Here is an 18,378-nt window from a genome sequence, read left to right as displayed (position 1 = left end):
ATGGAAACGCACGTTGTCAAGTCAGACAGTAACACAGTCTTTACGAAACAGGAGCGGGCTTGGGACATCACCCAGTGGCTTCATGTGTAGGCCCAGTCTAGAACATGCATTTATGGAACACCTTTGACTTTCAGAATACTCCTGAGGCGAGGCGTTGCTCTAGGGCAGGGAATCCAGTAGCCAATCTGCGCCCAGCAAGGCCACCAGAGAGGGGCCTGGATGATAATGAGGCAGGGAATCTGTTTCATTGTTTCGATAGGTGGGCCAGGACATCGCAGGAAACTCAGCCGTGTTTCATCAAACAATGATATGAGATTCTGAGTGTTCACCCGAGAGAGGGGAGACTGACTCCCTTACTGACGCACTGCAGCATCAACCTGAGCTTGAGTTGGATTTGAACCCGTGACTCAGAAAGGGCCACCTTCTCCTCATGTGTGGCAGTTTTCTGTCCTGGAAGAGCCCCTCTGCAGGGGCAAAGAAGCATCAGGAGCCACCAGTACTTTCAGGAGAAGGAAGGAGGGAGGGAGTGAGCAGATCAAAGACTGACAGGCTGACCTCTGCCCAGCGTGCGCCCCAGCTCCAGCTGTCTCTCATGAATGAAAATATCTTCCAACTTCTGCTTCAAAGCGTCACTGATTCCCAAAGTATCGACTGTACCAAGACAAAAAAAAACAAATCACTGTTACTAAGGTAGCACATCAACCTTCACATGCAGAGTGTGGCGCACAATCACACACACACACACACACACACACACACACACACACACAGAATGAGAGACACACACACACACACACACACACACAGAGTGAGAGACACACACACACACACACACACAGAGTGAGAGACACACACACACACACACACACAGAGTGAGAGAGAGAGAGAGACACACACACAGACAGAGTGAGAGACACACACACAGACAGAGTGAGAGACACACACACACACATACACAGAGTGAGAGAGACACGCACGCACACACACACGCACACACACACGCACGCACGCACGCACGCGCACACACACACACAGAATTACTGATGAAGACAAGAAGAATTTCACAGGCGCTGAATCTTTTGGACCAGAGGGAGCATTCCGGACCTGTTCCTTAAGGCCCAGAGGCCTGGTGGCTCCACAGACAGAGTTGATGAGGGGAAAGCCTCTATAGAGGGTGCAGCTGGGTTGGGGTGAGAAGGTTCAAGAAGGGGCTGAGGGAAGCAGAAGCCATTGAGGAGAGTGCATGGGAGCTGTTCCTTCTAACAATCCTCTGCTAGCTGATGGCCTTGGTCAAACAGCTCCAGTCCCGGTCAGACTGGGCCTCGTTTCCATGACAATACAGTATCCCACCACACAGCCACCTCCACCCAGTCACTGACCCAGCCTGAGGTCCGTGCCATCAGAATCACACTGCCCTTGGCAACGTGCTGTCAAATGCCCGCTTAAAAAGCTTCACTCGGCTTCTCTCCACTGGTGGGTGAGCTGCTATGTCACCAAACACAAACTGCCTCTGGGACCATCGGATGGGGGCAGGAACAAGCCAGAGGGAACCATCACAAGATCTTTCTCCATTATTATGCCAGCACCACCCACCTCCCTCCCTCCTTCATAAACCTCCCCACACAGCAACCATGTTGAGAAAAACAGACAGAGAGACTCACACAGAATTATTGGTAGGTACCATATTAGGGAGAGTAGGCAGACAGAGAGAGGGAGGGAGAGAGAGAGAGAGAGAGACATTGAACTACTGCAAGATGGGTATAATATTGAGGACAGCAGCAAGGGACACATACAGAATATTGGGAGATTGTGCAGCACACGTGGAAAAGCGGAGAGATACACACAGAATTACTGGGAGATGTGTACCAGATTGGAAAGATCAGACAGAGAAAGTCACACTGATTCACCCAGAAATTATGCAGTATATTTAGAAGAACAGGGAGATACATACAGAATCACTGGGAGATTGTACAGTGCATTCAGAAGAGCAGTGAGATACAGAATCACTGGGAGGCTGCGCTGTGTATTCAGAAGGGCAGGGAGATACACACAGAATCACTGGGAGGCTGTGCTGTGTATTCAGAAGGGCAGGGAGATACACACAGAATCACTGGGAGGTTGCGCAGTGTATTCAGAAGGGCAGGGAGATACACACAGAATCACTGGGAGGTTGCGCAGTGTATTCAGAAGGGCAGGGAGATACATACAGAATCACTGGGAGGTTGTGCAGTATATTGAGAAGGGCAGGGAGATACACACAGAATCACTGGGAGGTTGTGCTGTATATTGAGAAGGGCAGGGAGATACACACAGAATCACTGGGAGGTTGTGCAGTATATTCAGAAGGGCAGGGAGATACACACAGAATCACTGGGAGGTTGTGCAGTATATTGAGAAGGGCAGGGAGATACATACAGAATCACTGGGAGGTTGTGCTGTATATTGAGAAGGGCTGAGAGGCACATACAGAATCACTGGGAGAGGTGCAGGACGATGCAAGAGGCTAAATGAGGCAACTGAATGAGTACCGGAAGTTGCTCTTAACTGGAGTGAACAAGTGAATGACAAGATAGCAAAATATTATTTCTGATCTATTAGCTCGGCATTTTTCTTTGCAAGCGTTGATTTGATTAGCCTTGATGCCAGCACCACCCACATCTAACAATTACACTTTTGATTAATTCTGCATTAGAGTTCAGCTCGATCTGTCATAGTGAAGTAACCCTAAAGTCCACCTCAAGTGATCCATCAGTGGATCATTACAATCTACATTAAGCAAACATAAGAAATTGATTATTGAACTCTGACTGCAGCAGTACGTGCAGCAGGTTCAGGTTCTCTCTGTGTGCTCCTTCAAGCACAATGGGGGCTCATGCAGATTCCTGTTTGTGCTATTTTGACAATGTGATTAATGTAAAGGTAGATGAACAGATGGTCGTGATTTAAGTATTTGATGCAAAAGGAGGTGAATGTGTTGAACAGACTGCACACAGAGATAGTGGGGGCGGATAGTGTTAGAAAATTCAAGACACGGTTGGATTTATTTTTGATAAATTAAGCTGTTGAGGAGATACAGGAGATGGGTAAATTACAAGCTGAAAAATCTGTTCACCAATGCTTAATGCATCCATACCATAATGTGTCTGTCCTTTTCATAAAGGTATTAACTAGTTAGAATTAGAACTAGGAGCTGGAGTTAACCATCTGCTCCCCCCCCCCCCCCCCCCGCCTCTCCGAACCTGCTCTGCCACTCAACAAGATCATGGCTGATCTTTTTCAGCTCCACTTACCCGCCCGCTCACCGTAACCCGTAATTCCATTACTATTCAAAAATCGATTTATCTTTGCCTTAAAAAAAAATTCAACGAGTTAGCCTCAAATGCTTCACTGGGTAGGGAATTCCACTGATTCACAACCTTCGGGGTGAAGGAGTTCCTCCTCAGCTCAGTCCTAAACCCCCTTCTCCCGTATTTTGAGGCTGTGCCCCCTTGTTTTAGTTCCATGCGCCCATGGAAACAACTGGTTAAAATAGTTAGAATTCTGTTTCAGTCTTCAATTCCTCTGAAATACTGCTGACAAAAGACACATTTTGTTGAAAATTTGAATTTTCACCTCATTGGGACAATTCACAAAAATACCATTTCAAGGGGGAAAAAAACCCTCTTTTATGCAGCACAAGAGGAGAGTGCTCCTTGTTTGGCAAATGGTCTTTGATTGGTAGAAACGTTGCCATGGAGAATGCACAACTTAATGATGATTGACAATTGACTGCCAGGCTTTGGTTACGTTTTAAACCAGGTAGCTGAAGTCTGATTGGTTTCGGCATTTCCTTGAGAAACGAACTAGTGAATGGCTGCTACCATTTTGTTCAGTTGAAACAGATGCAGGGCATGGACTTGTTGTCTATGTCTGTAAATGGCTCTGTGCATTAATATGTGTCGATTCCCGAGCACTCATGTTCACTGTACTGCAAGCCTGAGCAACATTGCCGCATTTGTTATCAGCTTAACTTTTGGAACACATTTAGGATTATTCGACAAATGCTGTCCAACTGCAGAATCACTAACAATAAGCACTGGCTGGTTCAGGTACAGCCAGTACTTCCTTATGTTGTGAGCAGATGAAAGGATATGCTGTCTGACACAACCTGCAGCCTTTGGGACGTATGGCAATACACCGGCATCAAAATTCACATACCGCTCTATTCATTTGTCTGATAGGCAGAATGTCTTTTTGGCTTGACAGTGGATCCTGTCAGTGTTGAACCCATTCATGTTGCTTCTATATAGTGGCAGCACGAAACAGCGAGCTGATACTTTTGAGATCTAACTTTCAAACCTATTTTGAGAAATCCTAAGTTAATATTGCTCTCCACATCCTCTAATTATCTATTCACAGTTTACATCTACTCATCTGAAAAATAGACCATTGTAAGACAGAAGGAACCTCTTTTCTTAACTCTGTGAAAAAGCTCCCCAATTAGTCCCATTTCCCCACTCTGTTCCCAGAATCTCAAGTATTTATCCAATTTTCTTTTGAAAGTTCTCAGGTAGAGCATTTCAGATCATCTAGCTCATTACTCTCAATTTCATCTCCAGGCCTTTTGTCAATCCCTTCCAATGTGTTGCTTGGTTACCAATCTTTCTGCCAGTTGCCACGCACTCTAACAAATCCCTGTCTTCTGTCACTATATATTCTGCCCTGCCTGTTATCACCTGCCCTTTCACCCACTCTCATCCTGGTCTGCTCACTGACCATTTCCACATTGAGGAAACGGTCAACCCAAGATGTTAGCCTCTCTCAGGTGGGATGCACGAACGGTAAATCCAACTTGGATAGAATTGGAAGTTGGAGAGAGAGTCATTCCATATGCCCCACAGTGTGTGTACCTCAGGGCACCCAATTGGAAATAGGGCAGAAGTGCAGAAGAGATGACGATGTTATCATTAAAGAGACAATAACCTCTACAATGCCTGCACTCGCTGACCTACATTGGCTCCTGGTCTGGGAAAGCCTTTGATTTTTAATATTTTCCCTTATTATTCTTCAATGGAAGCAAAGTACAGCAGATGCTGGAAATCTGAAACAAACACAGAGAACACTGGAGAAACTCAGCAGGTAAACTGGAGTTCTGAAGGAAACATGCGCTGGATTTGGAATCGAACTCTGTCTTTCTCTCTCCACGACTGCTGCCGTATTTGTGTTGCTGGATGGGTGGGTGTTAATGGGAGCTGGGTCTGACTTGCCATTCCAGAAATGCTGCAGAGATTGTCACATGTTGAGGACCGCCCTGGTGGTCTGATACTTGTCAGGGAAAGATTAAAACAAAAAGAGAAAGCAGCCCTCTATATAACCAGCCCTCAGCACTCACATCCCCAAGCACTCCCTGTGTTTTGTTCATGCCAACTCCAGCCAATCCCACACCCAACCCAACAAAACCTCCATCACAACGAATGCCTCTCTACCCATCCTCAAGACAACCCACCTCCCTTATAACCACAATACTGACTCCTGCCCTTATATCCTCCATGCCAACTCATCCAATGGCCATCATTGGTGCAGACCTCAGAACCAATGCTGAGATAAAATAAAGTTCAAAGTGCCTAGGATGATCTCACTGCTTAAAAATAAATACTCTTGTGATAAAAATCCATTCACGAGATTCAAACCTCTTCAACTACTTAATTCCTTCCATATAAGTAAATGGGGTATTTATCACCCCATTTCAAAATCTTTACAAACACTTGGAGCTGTCAATCAAATTCTGACCTGACAGTCCACCCACTGTGATAATGACAGCTAATTCCTGATGAAGGGCTAATGCCCGAAACGTCGATTCTCCTACTCCTCAGATGTTGCCTGATCTGTTGTGCTTTTCCAGCATCACACTTTCGATCTGATCTTCAGCTTCTGCAGTCCTCACTTTCTCCTAGCTTATGAAATCAGTCATGCAGCACAAATCCTGTAATGGTGGGCGTCAGGCTTATGTCAACCGACAGAGGGGGAATAACAAAGACTGAATTATTTTCAAAAACGTCAGACCTTTTAGAGTTAAAGGCCAGGAGATGTAAATGCCCTGGCATCCTGACAGTTCCAATTAGTTTATCCACAGTCATGTCTGTTTTTAACAAGCCCAAAGAGCACTTGGCCTCTCCTGAAGGTGTCCCTGGGGATATCTGAACAGGTACTTCATCTTTCCAATGGGCATCATACCTTTCCAAAGAACTCCGATCAATTTATACCTTCGCCTGAAAAGTGTAAGCTTCACAACTTGTGTTTTGTACACGCTGCTAATGAAAACAGATCTGTTTTAAGGCAAGCTGCACTTTTACATATATATCTGTCTCAGTGAACCAGGGATATGCAACTTACCACTCAGTCCCCACTTACCCCTGGCAGAGGGCTGGGACCCTGGTTCAGCAAACTCCCTGTTTTTTTCATCCAAATCATTCACATTGACTATAAAATGGCCGAGGCCTCAATACTGACTCTTGCAGCATTCCAGTATTTACCATTTGCCAACTTAAATATGTTCTTTTTATGCCTTTGTTATGTCTCTGCTTCTTGTCCATTAAGTGTTACTCTCTATACGGTACTGTATTATCAAACACCATGAGACCTTATCCTGCCTATTGGCTTTTAAAGACAATGTTAAAAATCACACAACATCAGGTTATAGTCCAACAGGTTTATTTGGAAGCACTAGCTTTCAGAGCGCTGCTCCTTCATCGGGTAGCTGTGTTCCAAAAGCTAGTCCTTCCAAATAAACCTGTTGGACTCTAACCTGGCGTTGTGTGATATTTAACTTTTGTCCACCCCAGTCCAACAGCGGCCCCTCCATGTCATGGCTGTTATAGAGTCATGGAGGTTGACAGCATGGAACCAGGCCCTTCGACCCAACCTGCCCATGCCATCCCATTTTCACAAAGTAATCTAGTCCCATTTTCCTGTGTTTGGTCCATACCCTCAGTGTGAAAAGAATTGCCCCTCTGGACCCTTGTGTATCTCTCCCCGCTCACCTTAAACCGCTGCACTCTAGGCTTTAGGCTCCCCTACCGTGGGGAGAAGCTGTTGGCTATCTACCTTACCTATGATTTTAAATGACTTCTATAAGGTCACCCTTCAGTCTCCTTTCTGTGGCACTTTATCAAACACCTTTTGGTATTCTAGTTTTACTCTGGTCCTTAATACACCCTATTATTTCATCCTCAAAGACCTCTAAGAAATCTGTCAAACTAGATAACCCCTTAGTAAAATTATATTGACTTGTTCCAATCATACAATGCTTCACTGACTGTATTGTTAATGATTACTTTATCATAGATTCCAGTGCTTTCCCAATGACTGATGAGTAATTGGTCTAGAGCACACTGTTCTTTCTCTTCCTCCTTGTTTGTAAAATGATCTAACATTTGGCAACTTCCAATCCGACGGGCCAATTCCCAAATCTAGGCAATTTTGGAAAGCCATTGTTCACGCATCTAATTTTCGAAGGGAGACAGTGAGGTCTGCAGATGCTGGAGATCAGAGTCGAGAGTGTGTTGCTGGAAAAGCACAGCAGGTCAGGCAGCAACGGAGGAGCAGGAGAGTCGACGTTTCGGGCCGGAGCCCTTCATCCGGAATGAGGGCCTCGTTCCTGATGAAGGGCTCTGGCCTGAAACGTCGACTTTCCCGCTCCTCAGAAGCTGCCTGACCTGCTGTGCTTTTCCAGCAGCTTATCTCTTTTCGAACCTGAGGTTAGCAGGTTGTAGGAATTTGTTAGGTTTAAGCTCCTCGAGGTTTGTCAATACTTTTCCTCTGCTGATATTTCATAACTCCATTATCAGCTCTAGGTTCCCCTTTACTTATTAGTATGAACCTTTGCCCTCCACTGTTAAAGCACAGATTTTGTTCGGTGCCTCACTCCCCACAATAATTCCTCCTCTCTCCTGCTCCTGAGCAATCTCCACCTACTTCAGCTACTCCCTTCCTTTGTTATTCACTTACAAAAGCCCAAACAAATTGTTTTGATATTCTTACCAATTTTTTGTTGGCCCTTTGCCAGCTTCTAAGACATTCACAAACCTCAGACTTATTCTCATGCTTTGCTACTGTTCCATGCATCTCGTATTACCCTCAAATTCCTAAGTGAGCCATGGATGGGTATTTCTCTGTCAGGCTCTGCTCAGGCCACACTTGGAGTACTCTGCACAGTTCTGGGCCCCATATCTCAGGAAGGATATACTGGACTTGGAGCGTGTTCAGGCGAGGTTCAGCAGAATGATCACAAGAATGAAAAGCTTAACAATATGAGGAACATTTGAGGACTCTGGGTCTATACTCAATGGAGTTTAGAAGGATGAGGGGGAATATAATTGAAACTTACAGAATGCTGAACGGCCTGGACAGAGTGGATGTTGGGAAGATGTTTCCATTGTTCGGAGAGACTAGGACCTGAGGGCACAGCCTTAGAGTAAAGGGAAGACATTTTAAAATGGAGATAAGGAGAAGCTTCTTTAGCCAGAGAGTGGGGAATCTGTGGAACTCATTGCAACAAAAGGCTATGGAGACCAGGTCATTTAATATATTTAAGACTGTCACAGATAGGTTCTTGAGCATCAAGCGGATCAAGAGTTATGGGGAGAAAGTGGGAGAATGGGGTTGAGAAACTTATCAGCCATGATTGAGTGTGGGAGCAGACTCGTTGGGCTGAATGGCCTAATTTCTGCTCCTCTGAGTTATGGTCTTTCTTGCTGAGCTTTTGTTTTTCAAATGGAATTTTTTTTTTGCACACTTTGTATTATTTCTTTAAATGTTTCAAACTCTTTGTTTATTGCCATATCTTTTTGTCTACTTGCTAACTAAGCATGGTCAGCTCTCTCTCCCTAGCTGTGTAATTGACATTGAATTTAAGATTCTTTGTATCTGTTTGGAATATATCAATTTCTCGATGAACATGGAAATCAATTGTGTGGAATTCAATTGTGTTATGATCACTATTTCCTAGTGGATCTTATATTATGTCATTGCTAATTAACCTTGCCTCATTACACAACATTAAACCTGGGATAACTTTATCTCTCGTCACTTCTGCAGGAAACTGTCATAAAAGCATTCCACAAACTTATCTCCCAGAGCACTCTTATTATTTGACTCTCCAAGTCTATACAAAGATGAAAACCCCCACAATCATTGCGCTCCCTTTGTTACAAACTCCAATCTATTACCTGCAATGATCTTCTCCACTGATGTACATTTTTTGTTGAACTCTGTCTATTCATACCCAGTTTGCTGGTCCTTCCCCAGATGGTGACACGGTTCCAATGCCTTGATCTTTCTTTAGATTTCTAAGTCTCTCCGAATCTTTCCATCAGCCCACTCCCACTGTTGCACTAGTTAAACCATTGGCCAAGACACTGGTTCCATACTTATTTGAATGAACCCCCCAGAATAGCTTTGTCTTCCCTCAGTACTGGTGCGAGTGCCCCATAATCAAAACACCACGTTCTCACATCACTCTTTCAACCATGTCTTTAATTCTCGAGCTGATATGTGGCTCAGGTGTCAATCCTTTGATGCTCTCCAGCTTAATGCAGAACCGAACCTCCTCAAATTGTCTGAACAGAACATCACTCTGATGTTCTGGTCCCATAAACAATGACAACTTATGTTGGTGTAGCCCTGTAGTGTAATGAAACATTGCAAGGTGCTTTGCAGGTGCATTAGAAAACAAGATATGATCCTGAATCATGTGAAAAAACATGAGGACAGACAAGCTAACACTTGGCCAGAAATGGGCTCTATCCCTACCTACCATTTACTTCCTACACCCTCCCCCGACCCCATCTCCTGCATTAAAACCGACATTTTCCAAGCTATCATTGGTTCTGAGGAAGGCTCACTGGACCGGAAATGTTAACTCTGAATTCTCTCCACCAATGCTGCAGGACCTGCAATTTCCCAGCAATTTCCCGTTTTCCGTTTTTATTTGGCCAGGAATGTTGGCTTTAAGACACATCGTAAAGCTGGAAATCCAAGTGGAGAGGCCGAGGCATTGAAATGCTGGATCCTGGGGCCTAGGCAACTGAACACAAAGCTACCCATAGTAACTGGTAACTAGCAAACTAGTAAAAAGTGCCAATCAGGAAATTATAACTAGGAGTGCACAAAGGGTCAGAATTAGAGGAGCACAGATATCTTGGAGGGTTGTGGAACTAGGGGAGATCATAGCAGTACAGGCCATGAGGTGAGCTGAAAACCAGATGACACTGTTCCATTTGGTGCTTGACCAGTGACAGGGGAATGGGACCTGTTGCAGGTTAATACACAGGCAGCAACGTTTTGGATAATCTCTTTGAGATCAGTCAGAAGGACATTGGAACAGTTGAGTCTGAAAGTCTTAGGAGTGAGAGGGTGCCTGTAACATCAAACAGGATGACATACTTAACTGTAGAGGTGAAAACAATGACTGCAGATGCTGGAAACTAGATTCTGGATTAGTGGTGTTGGAAGAGCACAGCAGTTCAGGCAGCATCCAAGGAGCTTCGAAATCGACGTTTCGGGCAAAAGCCCTTCATCAGGAATAAGGGCAGTGAGCCTGAAGCGTGGAGAGATAAGCGAGAGGAGGGTGGGGGTGGGGAGAAAGTAGCATAGAGTAGGGTGAGGTTCTAAACTTCCAGCTCAGCACTGACCCCATGACTTGTCCGGACTTGTCCTACCTGCCTATCTCCTTTTCCACCTATCCACTCCACCCTCTCCTCCCTGACCTATCACCTTCATCCCCTCCCCCACTCACCTATTGTACTTTATGCTACTTTATCCCCACCCCCACCCTCCTCTAGCTTATCTCTCCACGCTTCAGGCTCACTGCCTTTATTCCTGATGAAGGGTTTTTTCCTGAAACGTCGATTTCGAAGCTCCTTGGATGCTGCCTGAACTGCTGTGCTCTTCCAGCACCACTAATCCAGAATACTTAACTGTAAACAGATAAAACCTTGGGGGTGAGGTCAGTGACACGAAACAATGTATAAATACAACGCGAGAGACAGCTACCAATGCTGATTCTTGTTGCTACATTCCTGAAGGGATTATGGGCATGCTTATTCCAAACGACAAGGCCCTAGATTTGGGCTTGACTGCTCATTGTGATGCTCATTTGGATACAAAGACAAATTTATGCCCATATGTGATGAATCAAACGATTTTACGTACAAGTCGCCTCAATGCGTTCTGCCCCTCTGCGGTTGTAGACTCTTCCTGCCCTGTACTGTACCATCTGCCCCACTCCATCAGAAATAGGGCCAAAGGCCTCCCTGTGGAGAGAATGACAAGAACAGGTCAGCAGTTGGATTCACTGGATTCCTTTCCTTAGTTTAACCTATTTTTCTAATCAATCTGTTCAGAGATGCTTTTACACACATGGGACTTGAACCCCAGCCTCCTAGTTCAGATGCTGGGACACTACCACCACGCCACTCCCCTGGCTCACAAGAATCCATCTCTACCTCCATCACTGACAGCGACCCTCCTGCCAAAGGCAGGGTTTCAAAGTCGTTCAACCCTCAGAGGGAGAAAGAAACACAAAATCGCAGTTCCAAAAAGGTGAGCCTTGATTTTCAAAGACAGTGCCTCCTAGTTATGGACTTCCCCCAGAACAGGAAATATCCTTTCCACATTCACCTTGGCAAGTCTGTTAGGGACCTTACAAACACCATTCTTAGCACTCCACTTTGCTCTTCTGAACTGCAGTAATGCCTTCTGTAGTGAAGGCAGAACTGAACCCAGATCAGAGGCAGGGGAAGGGAAAATAAGCATTATTTTACTTCGTTCACTCAAATACTTCAGTGTAACGTCCAGTTTGAGAACCGACGTTAGGGAGGTGAGGTAATGGAATGCACGGCCGCCAATGGCAGAATGATGATGAACCTACCCAAACTGCATTTCCTTTCTGCGGATGTGGTACACAACGAGAAGCACGCTGATTAAAGTTAAGGCAGCACAGAGAACTCCAATTATCACAGGGGCCCAGGAAGTCCTTCGCTCTGGCATTTCTGGCCCTAAGAAAAACAGATGGTAAATTATGGTGCGAGTCGCAGGAGAGGGCAGAATCCTTCAGCAGGTTCCCTGACAGACAAACGGACAACTGACAAAACAAAAACTGCATCCATCCCGGGTGGGGGCTAAAGGGATCAGCGTCAGTACCTCCTCACATGGGTAGGTGCCCAACCTGTACCAGTCTGCCAGGGGGCACAAGAAGAAGGGGAAGAAAAGACGTGGGTCATTCAGCCCCTGCTGACTCATGTTCATGTCCTGGTGGGCCTACAGGATTGGAACAAACTGCAAACCTTGACGTCAGTTTGAGCACCAGGCGTTAAATGTTGGATAGACAGACAGGCACAAGCTTACTCGGTTTATTCCAACTCAAATCATCACCAACTCCAGCCTGCTCTGGTTACCTGTTCCCTGTTTACACTCTGTCGAGTTCTCACTCAACTGGCATATAACCGTCATTCGGTCACCAATTTCCACTTGGCCTCAACCAGGGTCGAGAGTGTGGCGCTGGAAAAGCGCAACAGGTCAGGCAGCATCCGAGGAGCAGGAGAATCGACGTTTCGGGCACAGGTCTTTCTCAACCAGACCCTAATCAATAATACTCCTCCATCAAAAAAAATTGAAAAAGAAACACAACAAGGAAAAACAGCAAAAAAATAACAAATCTGGAATTAAGAGTCTAATGATGACCAGGAATCCATTGTCAATTGTTGGGAAGAACCCACCTGGTTCACCAATGCCCTTCAGGGAAGGAAACTGCCACCCTTCCTTGGTCTGGCCTACATGTGATTCCAGACCCACAGTGGTATGGCTGACTCTTAACTGCCCTCTGGGCAATTAGGGATGGGCAAACAAATGCTGGGCCTAGCCAGCGACGCCCACATCCCGTGAACAAATAATAAAACAGGTCAAGAAGCAAAACCAATAGCTATATAGGGAAAAGTATGCTTGCAAAAATCTAAAGCAGAAATTAACAACAGTCATAATAATGATGGTGAGCAAGAGACCGAGGGTAGCACTGTTGGTTAAATTACTAACACCAGCAGAAGTGGGTACATCTCCTGCAACACAAGCACAGGTTAACTCTATAGGCACATTATTAGATCACACTGGCACAGGGAGCTCTCTGACAGGACCCTAGTGTTGGACTTAGGGTCGGTTGCACAGAACCACACTCAGAAGGAGACATAGTATCCTCAGCAACGGAAACCTCCAGTATGTCCCCCTCCGTTTCTAATTCCCACTTGCACCAACAACCTGTATCTGTGTAGCGACCTTTAGTAAAATAAGACATTCTAAAGTCAAATTACGACACCGTAACACACAAGGAGGTGTTTGGTCGGACGACTAAAAGCTGGGTCAAAAGGGGGTAGGTTTTAAGGAATGTTTTAAAGGAGGACATTGAGGTCAATGGGTGAAGAGGGGCAAGGAGAGAATTCTGAAGCTTGGGGCCCAGTCAAGGGAAAGCGGGTCCCTGGTAAAGATGTCAACTGTTGCTCATGATGCCAGGGATTGAGGAGCACAGGTATCGGACTGTGTTGTCAGGCTGGTGGAGGTTAGAGAGTTAGAAATCCAGCAGCCAAGTCCGTCTTGGGTGAGATTCCTTTGTGCATCAGTTCCTCCATCAATAACAGATGCTCTCAAGCAACACAGTCCTTCTAGCAGAAGATCTGTTAGAGTAATAGATTTCCTCTACCACTTGATCCCTTCTGTCTGCCAATCTCTATTGTCCCATTTGTAAAATAGGTTCTGTCTTGCAGTAGATCCCTGACAGTAATGATTTTCTGTTGGCAGTGGATCACACTTCACAGTAGATTTCCTATTGATCCCCATTAGTAGTAATTTTCCAGTTGCACTAGATCATTCCTTCTAGCCAATAGATTCTCCCTGACTCTCGCTTTCCCCTTATAAATGGATTCCCTCTGTCAGTAGACTTTCCACATTGGAAGAATCTCCAGTGCACTAGACTTACCTGAAGTAGGAGATCACTCTGACCAGTAGATTCCTTAAGATGTTCGATTTCCCTTGAGAAATAGATTATCTATTACTTTAAATTAGATCTCTCTATAGATTCCCTCTACCTCACAGAACCAGAGAACTGTTACAGCACAGAAGGAGAACCATTCTACCCATTGAAAGCCATCTGAATGAGCAACTCACATAATATCCTTCCTCACTGACCCGCACATCCAATCGTTTCAGGCACTGCTGCCTGACAATTTCTCTCACACCAAATTCCCTCCAGAACTAGAGCGTCTACTGTCAGATATTCCATCCACAAAATCCCATCTCACAGTACATTCTCTCCATTAATTGAATCTTTCCCTCAGTAACCTCTCTCTCCAAGATTGCCTCTTGTATTGAATTCTCTCTTGCCTGTTCCAGCCGATTCTCTCCAATAATGGATCGTCTGTTATAGCAGATTCCCAACAACAACAGGCTTACCTATTAAAAAATAACTGCTCAGCATATGGCTCTGGAGCTACTCCACTGGGACATCGGATCGCATGAAACTGCCAGCCAAGTTTGTAAGGTAACCATCTCTCCTGTGCAGTTATGTTCAGTACAGGCTGTTCATGACCACTCACCTGGGTGCTGACCTCATTATACAACATGGTAGCAACAGTGACCAAATTCACACAGGGAGTGATGTGATTTGCTTTATTACTGTCACATGTACCTAGGTACAGTGAAAAGGTTGGTTTTGCGTGCAGAACAGGCAGCTCATACCATGCAAACTGCATAAGGGTAAGAGCACAGAGTGAGGAATACAATGCCACGGCTGCAGAGAAAGCGCACAAAGAGTGACATCAATGTTAGATTTAAAATTCGAGAGGTCCACTCGGATATCTAATAACAGCGGGGAAGAAGTTGTTCTGGAATCTGTTGATACGCGTGTTTATGTTTTTGCATTAGATTAGATTACTTACAGTGTAGAAACAGGCCCTTCGGCCCAACAAGTCCACACCGCCCCGCCGAAGCGCAACCCACCCAGACCCCTATATTTACCCCTTACCTAACACTACGGGCAATTTAGCATGGCCAATTCACCTGACCTGCACATCTTTGGACTGTGGGAGGAAACCGGAGCACCCAGAGGAAACCCACGCAGACACTGGGAGAACATGCAAACTCCACACAGACAGTCGCCCGAGGGTGGAATCGAACCTGGGGCCCTGGTGCTGTGAGGCAGCAGTGCTAACCACTGAGCCACCATGCCGCCACCACTGAGCCACCATGCCGCATCTTCCACCTGATGGAAGGGGTTGGATGAGTTTGCCAAGGGTGGGTATTTCAAAGGTGGAGTGGGTATTTCAAGAGTGGGTATTCCAAGGAGGGGGGTGAGGTCAGAGCTTTAAAGGTGCAGAGCCTGAGGAGGGGAGAGTCATTAATAATGAGGTGAGGACCAGGGAGGGGAGTTGGACAGGTTGCATTGCAGGGGTCGTGCGAATGCAGGAGGTGGGTTACATAGACAAGATGAGCTCAGAGTGGGCACGAGTGATGGGGGAACAGGGAGAAAGATACCAGTCCAGGAATAGAGTCGTAGAGTTGTACAGCATGGAAACAGACCCTTCGGTCCAACCCGTCCATGCTGACCAGGTATCCCAACCTAATCTAGTCCCACCTGCCAGCACCCGGCCCATATCCCTCCAAACCCCTCCTATTCATATACCCATCCAGATGCCTCTTAAATGTTGCAATTGTACCAGCCTCCACCACATCCTCTGGCAGCTCATTCCATACACATTCCACTCTCTGTGAAAAAGTTGCCCCTTTTATGTCTTTCCCCTCTCACCCTAAACCTATGCCCTCTAGTTCTGGACTTCCCCACCCCAGGGAAGAGACTTTGTCTATTTATCCTATCCATGCCCTTCATGATTTTATAAACCTCTATAAGGTCACCCCTCAGCCTCTGATGCTCCAGGGAAAACAGCCCCAACCTGTTCAGCCTCTCCCTGTAGCTGAAACCCTCCAACCCTGGCAACATGTTTGTAAATCTTTTCTGCAACCTTTCAAGTTTCACAACATCTTTCTGATAGGAAGGAGACCAGAATTGCACGCAATATTCCAACAGTGGCCTAACCAATGTCCTGTACTGCCGCAACATGACCTCCCAACTCCTGTACTCAATACTCTGACCAATAAAGGAAAGCATACCAAACGCCTTCTTCACTGTCCTATCTACCTGCGACTCTACTTTCAAGAAACTATGAACCTGCACTCCAAGGTCTCTTTGTTCATTAACATTCCCTAGGAGCTTACCCTAAGTGTATAAATCCTGCAAAGATTTACTTTCCCAAAATGCAGCACCTCTCATTTATATGCAAAGGATGAAAAGGAAACTTGACCCATTGACTGGTAATAGTTAGGGTATAGTGCGAGTCCAATTGCAGAGCTAGCACTTGAATCTGGACCTTGGCGTTTGGTGGAAAGCTTTACAGCGAACTATGATCTATCCCCATTCCCACAATGCCTACGGGATCACCAATTCTCCATTCTTTTACCCCCAAGATGTAACGTATTTTGGTTAATTTGAGCACTGTGTTCAGTTTCCACCATCAGGGCAAAAGGGGAACCCAAACGTGGAGATGTGTCCTTCGACATGATAGTGCTAGTGTGTGACAATAAAACCGAAATGTAAATCTAAAAGGAAAAGTGAGAAAAACAATTTGCAGGAGAGAGAATAAGCTGAGGGAAGTGGGGGAGGGGATTGAGGGGGTTATCTTTACACTGCAGGATGATGGTATAATCAGGAGCAGGTTTGGAAGGGAAGACTTGGACCAGGTAGTGGTTTGATCGGCTCAGCTCGCGATCAGTCCAATTAAAACTGTTTGCCAAGTCTGCGAAAGTCACGGGGTGCTGGGATGCGGCTGAGAACGGTTAATGGTGTTAACGGGGGGGGGGGGGGGGGGGGGCGCGAGGGCATTGGAGCTGGTGCTCAGAGTGTGGGAGACAGCTGAGGACAGTGACAGTGGAACGAGAGAACAGACAGCCAAATCGAGAGTGTAAAACCAACGCAGAGAGAACTCAGGAGGAGAGTGAGAAAGACATACACAAAGGGGAAAGGAGACATGCTAAAGTAAAGAGGAAACCTACACAGATAAAGAGAAAAATCAGAGAATGACAAACACAGGCAATAAGAGAGAGAGGCAAAGAAATTGAGAAGGATAGGGAAAGCTGTGAAGTTCATGATAAGCAGTATTTGGGAATGATGAGCATCGGTGATACAGTTACACTGACACATATTATCCAATAAGTGCCTCAAACACCCTCCTTTCTCTATTTCAGGGGACCAATAAGCGATGTAAACCACATGCAGGGCAACACTCTGAGCAGAGACTATGAAGCTGAGCAATAGCTCGTTCCACCTCGGTGAATCGCTGCTCCCTCTCCATCACGAAGAATGAAGGTTCATGCTGAGAGGCGAATACACACGCCTCATAGTTCAACCACAGCACGCCCTCCCCAAAAGACTTTCAAAACGAAGCTTAGCTCCAACTTCTTGCAACGAGAAAGGCGTTTTGTGCTCCCCAACCCAATGTCAGAGCTGCACCCTTCCTACAAATACCAGTGTCAACATTAAACTGTTCCAGATGGCAAAGCTCCCTTATCGCTAAGCCAACAAAGTAATTCAGCCCAATATCTCTCCTGCAGGCAACTGCATTTCAATTGCCCAGAATAATTCTCCAATGGCTTCTTGCTGCAGCGTTGGAATTTAATGCCAAATAGTGGAGCAGTTTCGATCTGCCAAGCTCTATCTGCCAGGAACTGGACTGACAGTAACACAGATTAATATCATTTACAATTCTCACCATATAGATATCTCTAAAACACTCTAGTACTTTAAAGGAGCGGTCAATCCTGGGTTCAATTAGATTCCAGGCTGTAACCCCTGGGTATCCATTATTCTATATATAAGCCACCCGAACCCCTCGATTAAATTGCAGTCAGTAACTCACTCCCAGGTATCCACTGTTCTATATATAAACCACCCGAACCCCTCGATTAAATTCCAGTCAGTAACTCACTCACAGGTATCCACTGTTCTATATATAAACCACCCGAACCCCTCGATTAAATTCCAGTCAGTAACTCACTCCCAGTTATCCATTATTCTATATATAAGCCACCTGAACCCCTCGATTAAATTCCAGTCAGTAACTCACCCCCAGGTATCCACTGTTCTATATATAAACCACCCGAACCCCTCGATTAAATTCCAGTCAGTAACTCACTCACAGGTATCCACTGTTCTTTCTATAAACCACCCGAACCCCTCGATTAAATTCCAGTCAGTAACTCACTCCCAGGTATCCACTGTTCTATATATAAACCACCCGAACCCCT

The 18,378-nt window shown here is 45.6% G+C and overlaps 1 protein-coding gene across 3 annotated transcripts in view; it reads right to left on the bottom strand.

The window, feature by feature from the left end:
* tyro3 (TYRO3 protein tyrosine kinase) overlaps positions 1–18,378 on the bottom strand; it is a 98,166-nt gene that overhangs the window by 20,046 nt on the left and 59,742 nt on the right. For all 3 annotated transcript variants that reach the window (XM_072569289.1, XM_072569290.1, XM_072569291.1), the window contains exons 8-10: positions 11,909–12,035; positions 11,191–11,291; positions 556–651 (exon numbers count right to left, since the gene is read on the bottom strand). In XM_072569289.1, the coding sequence (XP_072425390.1) occupies positions 556–651; positions 11,191–11,291; positions 11,909–12,035 (324 nt within the window). The remainder of the gene's footprint in view (positions 1–555; positions 652–11,190; positions 11,292–11,908; positions 12,036–18,378) is intronic.

This window comes from Chiloscyllium punctatum, chromosome 4, assembly GCF_047496795.1.
Source record: "Chiloscyllium punctatum isolate Juve2018m chromosome 4, sChiPun1.3, whole genome shotgun sequence".
NCBI classification, from domain to species: domain Eukaryota; kingdom Metazoa; phylum Chordata; class Chondrichthyes; order Orectolobiformes; family Hemiscylliidae; genus Chiloscyllium; species Chiloscyllium punctatum.
Note: the sequence above shows the minus strand (reverse complement) of the source record. Positions and strands in the feature narration are given on the sequence as shown.